The sequence below is a fragment of the Carettochelys insculpta genome, chromosome 9 (assembly GCF_033958435.1).
Source record: "Carettochelys insculpta isolate YL-2023 chromosome 9, ASM3395843v1, whole genome shotgun sequence".
In the NCBI taxonomy this organism is placed as follows: Eukaryota; Metazoa; Chordata; order Testudines; family Carettochelyidae; genus Carettochelys; species Carettochelys insculpta.
The window spans coordinates 59,527,120-59,549,052 of NC_134145.1; the positions used below are offsets into that span (position 1 = coordinate 59,527,120).

Below are 21,933 nucleotides of genomic sequence, written 5' to 3' on the forward strand. Positions count from 1 at the left end.
ATAAGTGACTACTTCCATCACGGATATTAGTATCCCTTGTGGCATTTGTCAGTACCTATCCCAAAGAGTTTCATCCAAGCAAGGCAGCCCTCCACTCCTCAGACTCTGTTAATTCAGGAGTAGCTCAAGATACACCCTTCCTTTTAGACCATAATTCTACTTTTGGACATCTATATACAGCTGCCTTGTCACCCAGACACCATACCCTGGTATTTTATCCTAATATAGCTTTAAAACTTATGCACCTACTCTTTCTGCATGTGTATGCTTGTCTGCACTATTGATACACCCATACATCAACTTAGAGGGTTTATTTTATGCCAGTCTAATTGGACTTACCTGACTCGTTTATTTTCAGGAAATGGGATTTTACTTTTCACTGTCCCTGCCGGCCCCCAAAGAAATGGGGCTCTCATTTGTGGTATTTTATGTAGCTCTACTGCCTCTCCCCTTCCCCTCCCTGCCCCCGTAACTGTAGAAAGAAAGAAAACTGAGATAAAGGGATTGACTTTGAAGGTGCCTCTCTCTAACCAAGAATTTTCAATCAACTGAATGTTCTACTTCCTTAGGAGCTGGAGCACCAGAGAGGAACCCTTATGAATGAAATCCAAGCTGCTAAAAACTCTTGGTTTAGCAAAACTCTGAACTCCATCAAGACGGCCACTGGCACCCAGCCACCACAGCAGCCTCCACCATCCCAACCATCCAAAGAGAGCAGTACATAGCTCCAGCCAGACTGCTAGCACAAGAGCACAAAGAACAAAGCAATTGAAACCCTGGTGGATTTTCCCAGGGGTCTCTCTTCTTGGGGAAAGGACAAAAGGCAGGAGTGCAGGCTGAAGTGAGCTCCTTCAGTGTCTTTACTCATTCTGGTGTGTCCCTTTCTAAAGGGAAGTTATTTAAAGAATCAAAGTTCATGCTGAATACTTACTTCCCAACTGCCTTCCTGAAAGCCACATTCCAGTACTGTCATCATTTTACACTTTATTTTCTATGCTTAGATGTGAAGATAAATAATTCAGAACTAAGTGTTTAGTATGGGAACTAATAACTACAGTTATTTTTATCTTGCATAAAACAGATTATCCTTTTCGGGAAGGAGAGGGCAGCATAAAGTACTGAAACATAACTCTCTTGTTAAAGAAAGCACAGTATAATGCCTGGCTCTTTACTCATGCCAGGGAATCTTCTCAAATTTACAGTGGTTATTGCATCCTTCAAAGAAGCATTTCCCATTTATTGTAAGTCTTAAGTCACAGCCACCATAATTTTGTGCTCTTCCTGGAATAGCACAAATGTTTAATCTTCCCTGTGAATATTCTATGGTTGATTTTTTGGCAATTAGTTTCCTGCACAAATTCAAGCAGTGCAGGTCTTCCAGGTGCTGAGTGGCAGCACTGTAATTTGTGTGTGTCACACCTGAACTGGAATTAAAGTAAAACCTTCTGGTTCCTATCTTATTACATGGTTTATTTTCCAAACTGGTTTTGACAGTCTATTAAACTTTTGCAATAAAAGCTATTTTTTTTCGGTGTAAAGTTGGTGGAAATACTTTCACATGAAACCCTGGGACATGGTTTAAGCATTGCTCTTGGTAGAAACCTGGAAGCATCAAATCAGAAAGCTCTTTGCATAGGAGAAACAAACAGAATGGAAAAGGGTTTTTGTCTTGTTTTTGACATTTATTAGAGGAACCTAAGTTGCTGTAACTTTCTTTTTTAAAAAAAGTCAGTATATTTAAAATGCAAGACAATAGATTTTACCTGAGGTAAACTTTTTGTTGATTATTTGAGTCTGTCTGCAAACATGATTGTCTTGTTTTATACCTCTAAGCTGAAGTACAAAAACAGTTGTGACATTTTTGACTGAACATAAATGTTTATAGAAATACATATTTCATGAAAAATTAAACTATTGCTTAAACTGATGGAAATATTTTTAATTATATTTAACATGTTTATAAGAGTCTTGCAGATAATTATCACTTCTGGATAAGAGGGTGGTTATGTATTAAGTTTCCTCGTGTTATAAAATTTTTCCCAGGGCCGTTAGCCCTGTTCTTGGTTTGTTTTTGTTTTTTTTTTTGTCTTCTAAATAATACAGTGTCTTATCAGCTCTGTACAGTAAAGTTTAATGATACACCGCGCTTCACTTTCAGGCATATTTGCAGAAAATTTTAAGAGTTGTAGTACACACTTAATATTTAACCTGTGCCAAATGAGAAATTCCGAAGAGCCGCCAGCTGTTTAAGATAGAAATCAAAATGTAGTCATTAACTTCATACAGTACAAGCCTCGCAATTTGGAGATATAGGTTCTCTTGCTTTCCTAAATAGAGAATGAATAAACAGTTAATCTTCTCTCTTTTTAGAACAGCTCAAACTTACATGTAAGAACAGTGTTTTGTCTCTGTTGTTACAGGATGGAACCAAAATAAGAGTTCAATTAAACAGAAATTTGGCATGCTTTCCACAATAAGCATACTACTATAAATACTTATCTGAATGGAGACCAGTGTTCCTGTCCTGGAGAATTAGTGATTCCAACATTGAGATGTCACTGGCAAGTGAATTAACAAATCTGAAATTATGTAAAACTGGAGATGACAATTAAGTACCCATGGCTAAACATTAGGTTAATTACCATTTTCCAATATCTGGAGTACTGTGCTTGCAGCCAACATTGTTACTTGTATCAAGCCACCAGTTGTGGCCAAACTTCTCATTTACATTCCACTTCTTTAACTTAAATCATGCCTACAGCTTGATTTGTACTGTTTACCAAACAAGGTCTTCATGTCAGTAATAAAAGTGAAAAGAGAAAAGTGTCTTCAAAATGACACCTTCTGGCAACGTCACAACTCATAAAAATATGGTTGCTACTGGATAGCCATGCTAAGCCCTCACACTTATAGGAGAGGAATAGGGCTTCCATTTTGCTTTCACATGAAAGCAACAAAAAATTACCAATCAAGTGCTGGTGCCAGAATCTTAAATCCTGATAATCATACAAGAAGGTTGATCTTTTCTCCCCCTCCTCCCACCATCTGAGGTTGAGTATCTGTCACCTATAATTAATGAATAAATAATCTTAAGACCACAGATTTTGTTTAGAATCAGTGAAAGAACCAACACAATAGCTCAATATAATTTCAAAATCACTGACTGTAATGATAGTCTTATTGAATAACATGGGAAGTTAAGACGACTGTAAGGTTGTAAGATAGGAGGGTAAAGTCACGCTTCCAGGCTATATAAAGAAATAACCTAACACTTTAATAAGGAGTAAGAGTTTTAGTTGGCTTTTTCAGTGGTAAAAGACAACCAGCTACATGATGGGAAAGTGCACCTTCAGGGCTGGCTGACACAAGTGGCAAAGCCTGGTGTTTGTATATTTATTTTTTCAGTGGAAAACATGCTGAACTATTTTCCTCACTGAAATTAGTATGTATCTGAGTTGTATTAACTGTTTCACTGCTGTTGGAACAAAGTGTGGAAGCAATTTTTGAAGTTTTCAATATGGGAACTGGGCATTCATTTCAATAGTTGTACTAAAGGTAACTTTGTGCTTGTTCATGTGTAAACAGCAAGCATTATTGGGAACTTTTTTTTGCTTTGGCTGTGGCCACACTTGGCCAAAATTTCGAAATGGCCATGCAAATGGCCATTTTGAAGATTACTAATGAGGTGCTGGATTGAATATTCAGTGCCTCATTAGCATTAGGGCGCTTTGAAAGCGCTGCCTTTGAATGTGCGCAGCTTTGCTACATGGGGCCTTTCTGAAAGGACCCTGCACATTTCAAAATCCCCTTATTCCTCTCAGCGGAGGGGATTTCAAATTGTGCAGGGTTCTTTTGAAAAGGCCCCCTGTGAAGCGGCACTTTCGAAGCGCCACGGCCAGAAGCTCCCTAATGCTAATGAGGTGGTGAATATTTAGTTCAGCACCTCAATAGTAATCTTTGAAATGGCCATTTCAAAGTTTTGGCCAAGTATGGCCACAGCCTTTCTTTCAGAACAAAAATTCTGAACTATGGCCTTAGGTTCATATAAAGGAACAAGCCTCTAATATATATATTTTGGTGCAGTTATTAATCTTGTGGATACTAATGCCTTGCTGGAGTGCACAATGAAGAAACAATGAGTACTTTTTTTTTTCCACTTTATATTTGAAGTTTGAGTGAAATATTTCACAGGATAAATAAAACAAGTTGGATTGATGGGTTATGTAGATCATCAATTCAAACTAACCATTTATATTTTTGTGGATCAAAATTGAATTAATGTACAATGCTAGTGTTTACTTCATATGACTTAAAATTTGAAGCAATGATTTGCAAGTTCATATGCATCTGTGCTCTATAGAAGGGAAGAGTCAAGCAGGTACTCGGTATAGCCAGCTGACACACACATCCCAGCCTCTGCCCTGCTCATTAGAATGTACATCTTCCCATTTGCTACAATTAAATTATATTTAGGACAAGCAGAAGAATCTTTTTGTATTAATCTGTGTTGCAGGACTTTTTGTTTAGCCATTGGATTTTCTGTTTTATGCTAGCATATTCTGTTTAATTAAAAAGCTGCTTTGAAACAAAAAGGAAGGAGGTTTCTACATTGACTAGAATGAGAGAGATTTCTTCAGGCAAAGCAGAAACCCATCCCTTGACGTGACAGTAGTAGTCATAGAAGACTCTTGTCCAAGGAGAGATACCTTAGAGCATGGTTTCCCAAACTTTATATAGTTGGGACCCAGTTTTTTTTTTTGTTTTGCAGCCCAAAAATATAAATGCATATTTAAAAAAATGAATAAATTGTCACTTTATTAATTCACAATAATAACAGTACATACCAGTAGTTAGTATATTTTCTAAGGATGGGTATTTTTTTTTCCAAGGACTAGTACTGGGCCCCAGACCACACTTTTTGGAAAATGCTGCATTACAGCATTGTTTTGTTGAAACATTTGGTATGAAATCCTAGTCCTACTGACTTCAGTGGGGCTAGGATTTCACCCATGGAAGTGAGTTTGTGATATGCTGACTCTACTTAAGGATAGTATTCTTTAACAGAGTAGAACTGCCTGTACTAGTTGCTACAGTATCATGATTTACAAATTAAGCATGAAATCTTTCTTTTGTAGTGCCACAACCTCTTGCTAGGACATATCCAGGGCTGAATTCTGACATTCTTATACTGAGTAATATCTTACTGGACATATGTAGTCCCACTGAAATCCATGGAATGACTCATATGAATAAGACTAGCAGCATTTTCCCCTTGATTTGATCACTAAGGAGACACTCTAGGATAATCTGTACACACTTACATAATTCAATAACCCTTAATGCTATTACCAATGAACATCAAACTTCTATCGTAATACTGTGTGATTTTTTCATCCCTGTAGAAGCCCTTTAGTATGCTTTACATTTTCAAGAGCTAGGTCGGGCCTTTAACTAAGAGCTGAATGTTGTTCTCTTGAATACACAGCAGCCATCCATGGATACCTTATAAAGTTGTCTGTTGTTCAACAGCTGGCTGTAGTAGACACATATCCATAGATATAACACAGCACTACACATTTTCTTCTTAAAAATATAGTTTTGTTCTAAATGTCCCATCCCCTGGACAGCTGTCCCACTGAAAAATGGCATGTGCATCCACAGAGATGCTCACACACACCCCTTTCACTTTGGGCTGTTAAATGTAGCAAGTTGTCTTCTGAAAACACCTAATACACTCTTAGAATTTGGCTATAATATATCCAGTTTGAAAGAGATCCACAATGGGAACTAGAAAATGGAGCATAAAAGGCACTAATTACAACCCTACCTTTCCCAGTTCAGAGGCCTGCAAAACATTTTGCAATGATTATTTGCCATGTAGCAGTCTGCCCTTCAGGAATACAGAGCTGTCATTAATTTCTTCTAGACTCCCACTAGTTTGCTACTGAATGTATTCTATGCCTAGTTTTACCTGTAAAATTTATGGCTCCAAAAGTACAACTTTTCTTCTTTCCCTTATTTTATCATTGGCTAAGTCTACAATGGCCCCTCTGTTTCAAAAGGGACATGCAAATGTGGTGGATCAAAATGCAAATGATGCTCTAATTTGCATATAATTTGCATGATATTGGCCACTCGCTATTCTGGAAGAGCAGCTGGTGAAATGTAGAACAGATGTGTAGATTGGGTTCCTTAGAAAGGAAGCACCACCTTCAAAAGCACCCATCTTCCTAATTTTTTTCAGGAAGACGTGCTTTCGAAATGGGGCTTCCTTTCGAAGGAACTGTATCTGCATGGCTGCTTTAGAATCATAGATTTTTGTATTTTGCATTTTGAAAGCAGCTGTTCCAGAATGGGGAATGGCCATCATTAAGCAAATGAGGCATCAAATATGCAAATTAGTGCTTCATTTGCATTTTGATCTGCCACATTTGCATGCCCCTTTCAAAAGGGAGGGGCCAGTGTAGACATGGTCATTCAGTAAGACTTCTTTTCATTTAACCTGCAAAAAGCATACATGCATTTTTGGAAAACTAAATATTATACAGGAAATAATATATAGGAAACTGAATTAGGAGATAAAATACCAGAAAGGAAATTTCCATCACAATTTGATTACCACCACAATCCTGGGCTGTACTAATTTCCTTTTAGGTTTCTCTTATTTTTGTATTTTATATAATACATGGATCCTACTACCAATTCATATGAATAAGAGAAAATGTTCTTGACTGTTTGCCTTGTTTCCTCCTTCGCTCTCTTCAGCAGTCCCCCTGGAGGAAACTAATGTGGATGATGTTTTCAAGAATTGTATTGGAAGCCATTTCACTTAGAACTATCTCTAAGAAAACACAACTCTGGAGAGAATCTTCTTTACAGTTTAAATAGAAAATAAAACTATGTGAACCGCAAGCCAAAATGGGCCCTATTAAGAACCCTAGTTTTCCAAAATTCAAAAGGGTTTCAGTTGCAGGTGATTCATTTGACCTCTTTAAACGGAGTAGTTGCAAAGTTTGGATCCAAAGTGAAGATGTCCTCCCTGTTGGGATTATTCAGCTGTGCAGTCCTGATTTGGTTCCATCCTTAATTATAAAATAAATACTTTGCTAGTAGATGAGGGAGATCCAGGAGCTTTGTTGCGTTAGACATATGATTTGGGAACATTTCTATACTGTCACCCAGTTGTTGGCTACGTCTACACTAGCCCCAACTTCGAAATGGCCACGCAAATGGCCATTTCGAAGTTTACTAATGAAGCGCTGAAATGCATATTCAGCGCTTCATTAGCATGTGGGTGACCGCGACACTTCGAAATTGACGTGCCTCACGGCTCGTCCCGATGGGGCTCCTTTTCGAAAGGACCCCACCTACTTCGAAGTCCCCTTATTCCCATGAGCTGATGGGAATAAAGGGACTTCGAAGTAGGGGGGTCCTTTCGAAAAGGAGCCCCGTTGGGACAAGCCGCGCAGCGGCGAGGCGTGTCTATTTCGAAGTGCCGCAGCCGCCCGCTTGCTAATGAAGCGCTGAATATGCATTTCAGCACTTCATTAGTAAACTTCGAAATGGCCATTTGCGTGGCCATTTCGAAGTTTGGGGCTAGTGTAGACATGGCCGTTATGAAACAAATCCATGTATTATATAAAAAAAAAGGAATGCTTGTTGTTAAAAGTGCAATTTAATGTGCATTGTCACAAATGTTTACTTTTTAATTGTTATATACATGTTTAGAACGGTATCTTGTTTTCATTGTGTGAATGATACCTTGTAAAATAAACAAATACAAACAAGAATGAGGTGACTTTTCATAAAGATGACTTTTCGTTCTTGATCCCCTTTACAATAATAGGTCTTATTAACAGTTGCATTTTTACATGCTTATAGCAACTCCATGTGGGCACTTTCAGGCATGCAGCATTAGTGTATCAAGTCCTACCACTAAGCTTAAGATTTTGTCATAAGTTATTTTTCGTAAAAGTCAGAGACAGGTCAAAGGCAACAAACAAAAAATCACGGAAGTCTGTAACCTGTCCCTGTTTTGTACTAAAAATAACTAGGGGGAGGGTATAAGAGGGATTGGGCGCTACGCACCAAGGGGGAACTGAAGCCTGAGTGCCAGGAATGGGTGCACAAGGGTGTGTGTATGTGTACAAAAGAGAGGACAGACAAACACACTGACAGCCCAAGTAGAGGGGTGCAGGACTGACGCCAAAGAAATCATGGAGATGTATTTTAAAGTTACGGAATCCCTGACCTGTGACTAAATTGTATCCTCACCTGTCACTGAATTCACACTTATGAAGTCCACTGGTGGATGTTACATAGCAACCAATTAATTTCAAGAGTCTGGGACAGGAGTAGTCAACAGATAGACTGCAAGCCAAATCAGTGCTTTTGAATAGACTCCAAAACCTTTTTATTTACTTATTATCGTTGTCTTTTTTTTAAATTATTCTCTTTGGAATTTGGACCTTGAAAATACACTGACCAAACACATTTGGACCTTGACTACCTGTGGATTAGGTAATGCCATACCACACTTGTATCTATGGTCCACCGCTCAATTACTGGTAGTCAGTGGAGAGCTGATAGGTTACATAGCTCCTTTTTTCAAATTGTCTCTTAAGATGGCTGGATGTATTCTGTTTTGCAGGCTTATGAAAGCTGCTGGAAGTTAAAAGTGCCAGTTCATCTACATACCATGTACCTCATTACTACAGGCTGATACCACGTGAGGAATAGAGAGGCTGGCCTCAAAGCCCAGTGTATCTCTCTAGGAGAATACACACAAGCAATGGGATAACCAAGGAGAAAAGGAATAGATGGCTGTGCAGTAAGTCCAGGGGAGCAGATTAATTCAGGTATGGAGGTTTGTGCAGGGGAGAGGAGCAGGGAAGAAGAGGTCCAGACAGTTGGGAAGCAAGGCTTAGAAGTTAGGGAAGGAAGGAAGGAAGGAAAGGCACAGAATAAAAGATTACAGTTTTCCTAAGGGGGTGGGGGGAGGGAAAAGCAGCCATACAAGGTCAAACAAAAAGTCCATCTAGCCCAGTATCCTGTCTTCTGATAGTGGCCAATGTCAGGTGCTTCAGAGAAAATTAACAGGATAGGTAATCATGAAGTGATCCATTCCCTGCTGCCAATTCCCAGCTTATGACAAACATTTGCTAGGGACACCTTTCCTGCACATCTCCGCTAATGCTATCAATACATCCTTCAGACATTTATCTAGTTCTTTCTGAACGCTGTTGTACTTTTCCCATTCACATCTCCTGGCAGAGTTCCAGAGGGTAACTGAACATTGTATGAAATATTGTCTGTATGTTTTAAACCTGCTACCTATTAATTTCATTTGGTGACTCCCTAGTTCTTATGTTATGAGGAGTAAATAACACTTCCTCATTTATTTTATCCAGTTATGATTTCATAGAACTATATCATAGCCCTCAGTTTTTTCCCAAGCTGCAAACTCCCAATCTGTTCCACTCCTAAACATTTTATTGCCTTTTTCTGTACCTTGTCCAATAGATACATTTTTGACATAAGGAGACTGAAGCTGCACATAATATTCAAGATGTGAGCATACCATGGATTTAGATACAAGGAATATATTTTATTTTCAATTTCTTTTCTAATAATTCCCAACATTGTTAGCTTATTTTACTGCAGCTGTATTGTGTAGATGTTTGTAGAAAACTATACACAACTATCAAATCTCTTTCTTGAATGGTAACTGACAATTTAGACCCCATCATTTTAACACACACAGTTGAAATTATGTTGTCCCATGTGAATTACTTGAATTTATCAACGTTTAATATCATCTGCCATTTTTTTGCCCACTCACCCAGTTTTGTGACATGCCTTTGTAATACTTCTTTGGATTGAACTATCTTGAGTAGTTTTGTACGCTTTTTTTCCCCAGTCTTCATGGACAAGATCAGTTCCCAAACTATGGCACTCAGCAAGGCAGTAGGGGAGGAAGTGGGGTAGCCCTAGGGCCGTGTCTACACTAGCCCAAAACTTCGGAATGGCCATGCAAATGGCCATTTTGAAGTTTACAAATGAAGCGTTGAAATACATATTCAGCGTTTCATTAGATTGCCGGCAGCTGCAGTACTTCAAAATTGGCGCATCTCATCCAGACAGGGCTCCTTTTCGAAAGGACCCTGGCAACTCTGAAATCCCCTTATTCCTATCTGTGGTTCTAGAGCCAGTATTGTTCAATATCTTTATTAATAACCTGGTCGAGGGGATGGATTGCACTCTCAGCAAATTTGCAGATGACATTAAGCTAGGGGGTCAGGCAGACACATTGGAGGGTAGGGAAAGAGTCCAGAGTGACCTAGACAAACTGGAGGATTGGGCCAAAAGAAATCTGATGAGATTCAACAAAAAGTGCTGAGTTGTGCACTTTGGATGGAAGAATCACAAACATTGTTGCAGGCTGGGTATTGACTGGCTAAATAGCAGTGCAGCAGAAAAGGACCTAGGGATTACAGTGGACGAGAAGCTGGATATGAGTCAACAGTGTACCTTTGTAGTCAAGAAGGCTAACACCATATTGGAGTGCATTAGGAGAAGCATTTCCAGCAGACCTAGAGAAGTTATTATTCCCCTCTACTTGGCACTGGTGAGGCTATATCTAGAGTATTGCATCCAGTTCTGCATGCCCCAGTATAGAAAGGAGCTGGCTGCACTGGAGTGGGTTCAACAGAGGGCAATGAATATGATTAAGGGGTTCAAGCACATGACCAATGAGAGGCTGAGAGATTTGGGTTTATTTAGTTTGCAGAAGAGAAGACAATGGGGCAATTTGATAGCAGACTCAACTTTGTGAAAGGGGGCTCTAAAGAGGATGGGGAGAGACTGTTCACATGGGTGACAGATGGCACAACAAGGAGCAATGGTCTGAAGTTACAGAGGGAGAGATGTAGGTTGGATATTAGGAAAAACTATTTCACCAGGAGGGTGGTTAAGTACTGGAATGCGTTACTGAGAGGTGGCAAATCTCCATCCCTAGAGGTTTTTAAGTCCCAGCTTGGCATGGTCCTGGCTGGGATGATTTAGTTGGGGTTGATCCTGCTTTGGACAGGGGGCTAGACTATATGACCTCCTGAGGTCCCTTCCAGCCCTAGAATTCTATGAAACATCTGCAAATTTCAGACTGACCAATAAATCAAATGTAATGTGAAAACAGAAGCAATCTATCACACAACAGTAGAGATGAAACCCCCCAAAACAAGTACTACACTGTGCCTGATTGCATCTTAAAGGTAGGCACATCTGGGCTGCCTGTCCCCACCCCCACACCCCAGACAGCCACTTACAATTAGCAGGTGAAGATACTCAGGCTGCTAGGCTAAAGCAGCCAGAGCTAACAGAACAGGAGCAGTGCTAGGGTTTCCACCAGTGTTCCCTGAAAGCTGAGCATGTAGGTAGCCACCCAGGAGAGAGCCAAATGCCAACCAACTGATTAGCAAAATGCTCACAGCACCCACCGCCAGCAACATGTGTGTCTACTGGTGGTGCACATACACACATCTCAGTGCACATAAAAATTTATTCTGCACACAGATGGAAAGAGATTAGAAGGAACAGCGGTTTCCACCACTTTCACTCTGCATCCCTGCCGCCTCACCCAGGAAAGGGCACACTGTTCACACACACGCAGGCGCGCGCTCTATCCGCCGCACCCTGGCTGGGAGTGGAGGCAAGCTTGCAAATTCCATCCAAACCGTGGAAAGAAGCTGCTTGAAAGGAAGCTGCTGGATCTCAGCTGCTGTGGTGCTGAAGCCGCTCTCAGCAAGCTCCTGGCTGAAGCCCAGTCCCTGCCCTGTACCACCCTTCCTGCTCAGAGGGCAGCATTTACGGGTGCTGCCAAACCCCACCTCGGGCTGAACGGGCGCTGGTAGCGCTGCCACGAGGCACTGTAGACCGAGCGCAAGGTGGGAGAGTCCCGCCAGCTCTCCCCCAAAGGGGCGTGGCCAAGGGCAGAAGGGGCGGGGCGTAAAGACAGCAGAACTACCCGCCCCTTCCAAATTCATAGGGGCAGCGAACTAGGGCTCCAGCCCCTTGGAAACACCCACCCCAGGGGCACCTGCCCCCGCCCCCGGGCAGCCTGTGTGCCCGCTCACCCCGCCCCCTCCATTTCTGACCAAGCGGGTCTTTGCCCACATGCTCCAAAATACCTGTTAGGCTGTAAGGTGCCACGGACTAACTCGCCCCCCCCCCATACCCTTCTGGGGCAGGCCCAGCGCTCCCCTAGCGCGGCGATGGAGCCGAGACACCCCCAACGGGCACCGCCTCAGCTGGGAGGTCTCCCTGGAAACGGCCGCGCGCCTCGCTCCCGCCCCCGCCCTTCCCGCGCGGCGGCAAAATGGCCGCCGAGCCCGCCCACCAGCTCCGCAGTCGGCCCTTCTAGGACAAGCCACCTCTATGCTTCTTCCGGGGGGTGGTTTACGCGGCTCCGGCCGCTGAGGGGCGTGGTTCGGCTTCCCGCTCGGCGGCTGAAGCCTGGGAGCGGCGCTAGGGGGCGCGGCGGACGGGGGCGCTCCGGAAAGTTCCAGAGGGGGAAGGGGCGGAGCAGCCGCTGCGGCGGAGTCAGCGGCAGGCTGCCCCTCCCCGCTTCGATCGGGTGCAGCGCGGGGCGGGCGCCGTGTCGGTAGAACGTCCCCGACATGGCGTCGGCGCGGGAGGAGGTGAGGGCGAGGCAGGGCGCGGTGCCCGGGGGGCGGCTGTGGCGGGGTGTGTGGGGCGCAATGTCCGGGGTGGGTGGCTCCTGTGAGGTGTGGGGGAGGGGCGCATAGCCCTGAGGGATGCGGGGGGAGGGGCGCAGTGCCCAACCCGGGATAAGGCAGGCTGGGCTGTGTTGCCCCTTGTGGTGAGCCCCCCCCCCCCCTCCACGTGCTTCCCGCCCCTGCGGCTGCTGCTCCTGCCTCGCTGTGGCCGCTTCGGCTGCTCCTCCCTCACAGGGGGCGGAGAACAAAGTACCTCTGTCCGGGGTGACCGGATGACCTTTATAGGGACAATCCTTCCAGACCTGGAACTGGTCCCCCCCCTCTGGCTGCCGCGGCCCTTTCTGCCAGGGCAGGCGGCTGTACGTTTTTAATCAGCTGCGTAAAATTTTTAAATTTGAGGTGAAAGTAGCCGGTGCGGATTTCTTAGGGTAACAGGCAGGTAAAGTCCAAAATTGACTGCGAAGAGTTGCAGAAAACTTGGTTGACAAGGCAGCAAAATGGCAGACGACATTCAACACCGTTGTGCTTGTTGGAAAGAATAATTCCAACCATGGGGAGCGGGTAATAGAGGCAAGACTGGGCAGCCCCCTTCTGGGGCTGGTGTGGGCCAGGGCCTTGTGGCTGCTTGGCTGGGGCTGCATGGTAGCCTGGCTGAGGCTGCAGGGGCCGGGGGGGAAACTAGGGTTGCCAGGTGCTGGGGTAGAGGAGGGATGTGATAGTGGGGGGGAAGGGGTAACAGGATGGTGCTGGAGCGTCAGGTCCATACCCGGCCGTCGCTGGCAAAGCAGTTTTATCTGGTAAAGCGAATGATTAGAGGTCTTGGGGCTGAAACGATCTCAACCTATTCTCAAACTCAAAAAGGAGCAGGATTGGGACCAATGGCCACAATGGATGCTGCGCTCTGGTGGACATGGAAGGGATGGGTCTTGCCTCCCAAATGATAGGGTCTAAATTGTCTGTTGTTATTTAAGAAAGGGACTTTAGAATCATTGTGGCTCATTGAGCTGAAGTTTTCCGAGAATGTGCAGCAGCAGTCAAAAATGCCAGGAACTATTAGGAAAAGGATAAAAAATAAAACGGAAGTTATCATAATGCTACTATATAAATCCATGATGTATCGAAGCCTTGAATACTGTGTCTAATTCTCCCATCTCAAAAAGGATATATTGGAACAATCAAAATGATCAAGGCTGTGGAATATTTTCCATACAGTCACAGACTAAGAGGATGAAGGCTTTTCAACTTAGCAAAGAGACAATTAAGTCGGGGATATTATCATTGTTCTAATTTTTTTCCATTCATTGGTGGAATAAATTTTGTTACATGCACTGATGTATGTGTGGATGTGCACCACCAGTTGCAACAAGTGGTGCTGGCTGTGGGAGCTGTGCAACCAACTGGGTGGCACCGTAATCTCTCTGGGGCAGCAGCCCAAGCATCAGCTGTCAGGGAACACTTGCTATGATAGAGGTATGGCAATTCATGAATTATGTGGAAAAAGTGAATAGAGGAGTGCTATTTACTTTTTTTATACAAAACAAAAGTCCAGCATATCAGGCAATGAAATTATAGGCAGCATTTTTTATATAAACGTGAGGAAATACTTTTTTATACAAACATACAGTTAACCTGTGGAATGAGTTGCTATAGAACTCTGTGAAGGCCAAAAGTATAACTGGGTTAAAAAAAAAATTGGATAAGTTTGTGGAGGATAGTTCCCTCTATGGCTATTAGCTAAGATGATCAGGGATGTAAACCTATGTTTGGGGCAACCCTGGGATGAACAAGATTTGTTCAGTCATCTAATCCATCTCCAGTTTCTGTTACTGAGATGAACAGGCTCAGCAGTAAACCTCAGATGAAGAGGTATATTTCTCATGTACATACATTTTGTTCTTAAACCCAGCTGGAAAAAGACTTGGAAGAGGTGAAAGAGCTCCTGAAAAAAGCCACAAGGAAAAGAACTAATGATGTCTTGATGGCAGAAAAACACAAGCTAGAGATGGAAATCAAGAATCAGCCACCGCCCAAGCTAAAGGACGAGAGTATGGAGGAAGAGAAACCACCAACTGGGGGATACACCGTGAAAATCAACAGTTATGGTAGGAGTGTTCTTCCATGGTCATCTCTTGCAGAGCTAAAATTGATGTAAACAAAACAGAGCAGCATTAGTGTCAACTGGTAGTTAACTGGCTAACTCGGTCACTTGTACTCACCTTGTGTGTCTTTTTAAACTACAGTCGTGATAATTGCCCAATATGGGCATTTTTGTTTTAAAGGTGGGAGGGTTAAGGGATCCCGATAACTCTGTCTCCAAAGCAAATATAAGCTACCAGCCCTGCTCTGTCTTGGGAGCGGTCCTCTAGTACTGTTTCCTTGGTACCACCTGGCAATGGGGTAGGCCAGGCAACCTAGCAGTTGCCACTGTGAGGCATTGAGAGCCTCTTCAGATTTATCTGCAGCTGTTGTGTTGGGGAAGGTGGCAGATTTAAGCAGCTCCAATATTCCAGCGTTAGTGGAGAGCGGGTTGCTGGTCCCTGTCTTGCTCACACCCAACGTTGGATAATAACTGATAAGCATGAGGGAAAAAGTGGCTATTCTTCTGTTACAGTTGAGGCAAAAGGAGATGCAGGGAGTGTCTAATATGCTGAGCTGGGGAGACAGTCCAGTACCCTGCCCCCACTTGAACAGAGTATAGTAAAACCCCGATTCATGCAATTTCGACTTACGTGTTACTTGGATTAATGCGAGTTGAAATCAGCAAGCGGAGTCAGCCAGACAGTGCAACGCTCCACCTGCTGGCTCCAGCCCCTGGCTCACTCAGCTGGGGGAAGCCATGAAGCAGCTGCACTGCCCCGCATGTCCGGTCTGCGCACCGCTGCCCCCTGCCCTTGTCCACCCTGCCAAGAGCCAGGAAACTGACCACCTCTGCTGCAGTGGTCAGTTTCCTGGCTCCTAGGAGTGGTGGGCAGCTGGAGGGAAACTGGCAAGCAGGGCTGCACTTAGCTTTGTGCTCCCTGTTTCTCATGGCACCAGCAAGCTCAGAGAGGGGACTAGTCCCAAATTAACACGAATTTTGACTTACACATGATTGCTCAGGAATGCAACCTACATGTAAATCGGGGGTTTACTGTACTGCGTGAAAGTGGGCATCAAAGGAGAAGGCCAGGAGAGCTGCAGCCAAACCTGCCACCCAGCACCGATCCTCCCCACTCCTTTGCTAAATCTGGCAGAGGCGCCTTGCTTCTTTCTTCCAGCTTTGGTGGAGTTGCTCTGTGATGCGCTACACGGACCAGAGGAACAGAGCCCCAAAGGGTGTGCCTGGCTTCCCCTCTTTCATTCCACCATTTGCTAAACAACTAAGGTCTTCCCTCTGCCTTCTCAAGGCAGTTGCATTAGTATATGGCCTGTGGTGGAATGCATGTTGTCTCTTGGGGGAGCTGTGGTTGTTCCAGAGACACATCACTCAGCAGAAGGCTGGAGGAAACCTGTCTGATTTTCTCCCTTTCAGGTTGGGATCAGTCAGATAAGTTTGTGAAGATTTATATCACTTTGAATGGAGTGCAGCAGCTTCCAGCTGAGAATGTGCAGGTCCGTTTTACAGAGAGGTGAGTCCAGAATTCCTGCTGTACCATACCCAGAAGAGCATATTGGAGGAGCTTTACCTGACATTCAGAGGTCTTTTGCACTGAGTTCTCTTCTAGGTTAAAACTTAAATTGTCCAGTAATATTTTGGCATATGCACATGTAGCTATCTTCAGAGGATCTCAAAGCATTTTGCTAATGTTAATTAAGTTGTACAGTACTTGTAGGGGGTCCCTTGTTTGTCCCATTTGTGAGTTACAGAACTGAAACAGAGAGGTTAAGTGATTTGCCCAGGTCCCATAGGGAACAAGTCGCAGACAGAGCCATGAAAAGAATCCTAAATAGGACTTCTGGCCTGTAATTCCTTGTAATCGTTAGATAATAATTCCTCCAAGGAATCTTCCAATGTTGCAACAAGCAGGGAGTCAGAAAGTCCTGGACAAAAAACCAAAGTTTATGGGATCAGTTTCCCAAGGAATGGTGTGTTTCTTTCTCTTGTTAAGTGTCAGTTTGCACTTTGTATATGATAGGGAAGTAAACAGTCTGCATTCATTACACCCATATTTTCTTTCTCCATTCCAGGTCATTTGATCTGCTAGTGAAGAATCTGAATGGGAAGAATTACTCTATGACATTCAATAACCTTCTGAAACCCATCTCTGTGGAAGGCAGCTCAAAGAAGGTCTGTATATCTTGCATATGTAGGTACTTATACACCACCCTCTCGCCATCTGAGTCATCCTAGCTTGATGCAGCAGAATCCTTCAATTTAGCCTTGTAGCATTCCTCTAACCTTAAACCTTCTCTCTTAAGCCTGTAAAGGGAAACTGTGATCATGGCTTCACTTATTCTGTGGCTGCAAAATCCACTCCATGCTGCAGATTTGCATGCCAGGATCCATGTTTTTATTTTAAAACCCTAAGTGCTAGATTTTCAAAGGTATTTAAGTGCCTAAAGATCACAAAGATGGTTAGCAGGGTTTTCAAAAGCACTTAAATACCTTTGAGGGTCTGGGCCTGGTGTTCTACTGAAATCAGTAGGAGTTAAGCACAATCGCTTTAGGGGCTTTTGAAAATGCTTTTAAGTGTCTGTGTGTATCTCTAGGCTCCTATATATCTCAAAAATTGTCCACAGTGTCTAGCCCTTTATGGCTGCAAACATATATATAATACTCTGTGCCTTTTTAAAGAGCTGGTATTCAGCTGGCTCCCCTTCCCCTCCCAGCCAGTCCCACAGCTTGGTCACTGAGGTGCTGGTGCTCACTATGGGCACAAAAAAACACTGAATATACTAAATGCAAAAAGGAGTTTGTCTGCACAACATTCACTTTGTGGCAATTGGGAAGGCAAATCTACGCACTACCTGTGCTTTGGTAGATCCTGAACAAACACTGAGTGTACCTCATCAGGGTCCAGATAGACACAGAGTGTGCTGCAGGAAAGTGCAAAGAAGATTCATCCCCCAGCTTGCTTTGCCATGAAAAAAAATATTTGGGTAGACAAGCCCAGAGAGTAAACAGATGCTTGAATCTGTACACAGCCTGAAACAAAAGCTGAGCTATTCTGCTTGTCTCAGTGGGATGTTGGCATTGAAACTGAATGATGGAGAATGTCAGTAACTACTCCACTGTTGATTTCTCACATTCCAGCTTATGTGCCTATCTGTAAACCCAAACTACCTCTCAACACATTCCTGTGCGCCAAAAGCTACATGTATCATGCTTGACTGTCAACATTTGCATCTTCTACCAGTTACATATAGAGGGTGACCAGGTAGCAAATGTGAAAAATCAGGATGAAGGGTGGGGGCACTGGGGACTGCAAAATCTGTACATATTGTCATCCTTGACATATATATCACACTGTGGGTGTGGTGCACAGTTCTGTAGGACAGTGTAAAATAAATCAAATTTAACATCGGCTTAAATGAGGAGATACTCAGGTTAATATTGTAGTCAACTAAACAACAGGTTTTTATTGATCTGAAGCAGCAGCCAAATCTCCATTTGCTGAAGAATGCAGAGGTCAGACTTCACGTCAAAGTTACAGCTGAGTACATGGGGACTTGCTTGTAATTCTCTTGGGTGCTGCACTGAAGCTTGGTGGTGTCTTCAGACTAGCTTCAGACTAGGACATACAGGTTCAAATAGGGTTGTCCCTGATGTAAATGGTATTGTTATTGGACTCTTAGGCCATTTAGCCTCATCACAAAATACTGCCATAACAAAGGGAAGGTCTGATCAGAAGTGGATTAGGGTATAAAATAGAAAAACAGGTTGTAGGGGGTCTAGGTGGAGAGGCATTGTTTACCTCTGCAAGGTTTTCTGAGCCTTTAAATTAAAATAAGCTGAAAAATGCCAGCTGCATCCTCATGTTTGAGTGTAGAAGTGAACTGGGTAGAGTCATCAACTGGGAACCTATTCTACTAACAGGCCAGAGCAGATTACATTTTCTGCCTTGAACAGAGACGCACAAGTAATATTGCAGGCCATGGTAGTGCTGGAGGTTAGGTAGGTGGCATGCTTGAGTTTCAGGGATTGAAAATGTTTTATCTGATCATTGATTCTGAGTTAGTGCTCATACTAATCCTTTTCTCCCTTTTTCCACTAGGGTGTAATATTTGTGAGCTACTGCAGAAATGATAGACTCTTGAACGTTGATTGGTCTCTGGTGCTTCTTGACCAGAGTGTCACCAAATTAAACTAATAGGCAATAGCTTTAAAACAAACTATTTCTTTACACAACACATGGTCAACTGCGGAACTCTTTTTAGGAGGATGTTCTGAAGGTCAGGACTTTAACTGGGTTCAAAAAAGAACTAAAATTCATGGAGGATAGGTCCATCAATGACTGTTAGTTAGGATGGGCAGATGGTGTCTTTGGCCTCTTTCAAAGCTGGGAATGAGAGATGAGGAATTGGATCACTTATTACCTGTTTTGTTTGTTCCCTTTGGGGCATCTGGCGTTGGTCACTGTCAGATGATACTCCACTAGATGGATGTTTGGTCTGACCCAAAATGGGTCTTATGTTCAAAACAAAGTAGTCCTTCATGCCTCAGAGTTAAATATTTAATATTGAGTTAAGAACATGGAAAAACTAGCCCATACAGGAACTCTGAGAAAGTTATAAGGATTCAGCAATAGAATAGTACCAGAAACTGTTTTGTTATTTTAATTATCGGTGATGTAATGAGTATCTTCTATAAGTATATTTGATTCACCTCTTATCGTCTTTTTTTGCCTCTCCACACAGATCAAGACGGACATGATCCTTGTGTTATGTAAGAAGAAACAGGAGCAAAAATGGGATTGTCTGACTCAGGTGGAGAAAGAGAGCAAGGAGAAAGAGTGAGTGTCCCTTTTCTCCATCCCCAACAAATTTGCATTGGTGTCACTAAGGAAAATGTGTACTTCAACATTTCCAGTCTGTAAAATGAGACTCTCCCGTCACCTCCTTTATGCATCTTGTTCTGGTGAAGTACTAGAGGCAATATCCAAGCAACCAGTGTTCGATTTATTAGGTCTTCACTATACCTGCTAAATTGATCCCCAGTGACTCCATCCCCACCACATGGTGGATCCTGGCTGTACTGGAGACAAGCCCATTGGCTCAACTTTTGGAAGCTGGCTCTCAACATTGAGTCGTGCAGCTGAAAAACTTGCACCCCCTGCTGGTCAAACTCGGGGGACTCACCTTGCAGCTCCATAACACCTGTTTCTAAAACCCAAGACTAAATTTGCATAGTACAAGTTCTTTGCAAAAGAATTTATTAAAGCATCAAAAGTCTGGCAGAGAATTGTTACAAATGACTGAGGCACCTAAGCGTTATGATTAAATCCATTGTGTCCAACACATTAGCTGCTGGTTCTGTGGCTAGTTGGCTTGAACAATATATACACTTTCAGTTAACAGGTTTAAAACTAACAAAAGGAGGTTTTTTTCTTCATGCAGCACATGGTAGGCCTGTGGAACTCCTTGCCAGAGGATGTTTGTGAAAACCCTGACTAACAGGGTTAAAAAAAAAAAATTCATAGAGGTTCGGTCCATCAATGGCTGTTAGCCAGGATGGGTAGGAATGGTGTGTGTGACGGAGGCTGGTAATAGATGATGGGGGAGAGATCACTTGATTATCTGTTGACGAGCGTGAGAGGAGTAGCTGTGTTGGTTTGCATCTGCAAAAACAAGAAGTTCTGTGGCACCTTATTGACTAACAGATAAAGCGGGTCTTTGCCCACAAAAGCGTATGTTCAAAAATATCTGCCAATCTATAAGGTGCCACAGGACTTCTTGTTGATTACCTGTTCTGTTTATTCCTTCTGGGGCATCTAGCATTGGCCACTATTGGAAGACAAGATATTGAGCTAGATGAACCTTTGGTCTGATCCAGTATGGTCGTTCCAATGAATAATGTGGCTAGTTCACTATAGCAGCAGCCACTAGAGTGAAGTCAGTATGGAAGCCAGTATAGTGGTTACTGCTTCAGAAGTGGCTGGACACCACATATATAAGTAATACAATAAGCTTGTTTCATGCATGTAAATTTCTCTTACAGGAAGGCTTCGTATGACACCTCAGACCCTGGTGAGGGGCTGATGAACCTTCTGAAAAAGATGTATGCAGAGGGAGATGATGAGATGAAAAGAACCATTAATAAGGCCTGGGTTGAAAGCAGAGAGAAACAAGGCAAAGGGGACATACCATTAGATATCTGAGACTACTCCAAAGGCTGCCTTGACATGGACCTTGCATATGGGACTTTTGCTGGGCTGCAGAGATCAGTTCTACAAGTGCATTGTTTACACAACCTTCTTCCAAGCAAAGACACTCACCTGCTTTCCATTTCAGGTTGGGGAAAATATTTAAATAAATAATTATAAAGCATTTATTTCTGTCAAGTGGTCTCCTCCTCTTCCCTGAAGAGTAGGAAGTATTTCTCTCTTCCATCCCCTTCCAAGCTTTTTTGGTCTGCTCAGCTGAGATTTGTGGAATTGACAATTATGCAAATGTTGTAAAAGAGACAAAAATCTTAAGATGTGTGTTAATGTTATTTGGATGGCTGTTGCTATTTGATTCCTAGCCCTAATGTATTAACTCAACCTAAGTGACTTTCTACATGCAGGAAGCAGGAAAAATTGTCAGATTTCAAAAGGAGAGGAATGTTGAAAATGCAGGAGACAAAGTAGCCATAGAAAGAGAATATGCAAGAAGGTCTGGACTAACAAGGCAGAAGCATAACTACTCTCTCTTTGTAAAATTCTCCATCTTTCATGGAAGGGTTCTCTACCAAACTAATGAATTAAGTTGCTATAACCATGACCCTCTTTCCTTACAAAAGGTGGTGGCATCTGCCAGTATAACCGTTGACTTCCTCCCACCCCATTTTGTGGTAGCGAGGTGCTCAGAGGTTAACAGAATTAAGCCTCAGGCCCCATGTTGTTTAATGTGCAACTCATTGTAGCTTCCATATTAGCAGAGGGAAGCTGCACAACTGTTGCTGTAGAACACGAGCCTTTGCAGGAATCCTGGCAACTGGCAGAATGTATGTAAAGGAGGAGAAAGGATCAAGCACCCGCCTCCTAGTAAGGGATGAAAAAGGCATCACAGCATAGGAAGA

The 21,933-nt window shown here is 43.1% G+C and overlaps 2 protein-coding genes across 7 annotated transcripts in view; both read left to right on the forward strand.

The window, feature by feature from the left end:
- RABGAP1L (RAB GTPase activating protein 1 like) overlaps positions 1-7,375 on the forward strand; it is a 368,567-nt gene extending 361,192 nt beyond the window's left edge. For 3 of the 5 annotated variants that reach the window (XM_075003262.1, XM_075003263.1, XM_075003264.1), the window contains one exon: positions 570-7,375. In XM_075003262.1, coding sequence (XP_074859363.1) covers positions 570-725 — 156 coding nt within the window. In that variant the 3' untranslated portion in view covers positions 726-7,375. The remainder of the gene's footprint in view (positions 1-569) is intronic. The other 2 variants (XM_075003254.1, XM_075003256.1) reach the window with 1 other exon arrangement.
- Positions 7,376-12,515: 5,140 nt separating this feature from the next.
- On the forward strand, positions 12,516-21,202 carry CACYBP (calcyclin binding protein). 2 transcript variants are annotated; one of them, XM_075003139.1, is made up of 6 exons: positions 12,516-12,695; positions 14,641-14,836; positions 16,246-16,342; positions 16,902-17,001; positions 19,572-19,666; positions 20,872-21,202. In XM_075003139.1, the coding sequence occupies exons 1-6, from the start codon at positions 12,675-12,677 to the stop codon at positions 21,029-21,031; spliced, it is 669 nt and encodes a 222-aa protein (XP_074859240.1). In that variant the 5' UTR covers positions 12,516-12,674; the 3' UTR covers positions 21,032-21,202. The 2 variants fall into 2 exon arrangements, with proteins under 2 accessions (XP_074859240.1, XP_074859242.1); XM_075003141.1 differs by lacking the exon at positions 12,516-12,695 and adding an exon at positions 13,058-13,173.
- Positions 21,203-21,933: the final 731 nt, after the last annotated feature.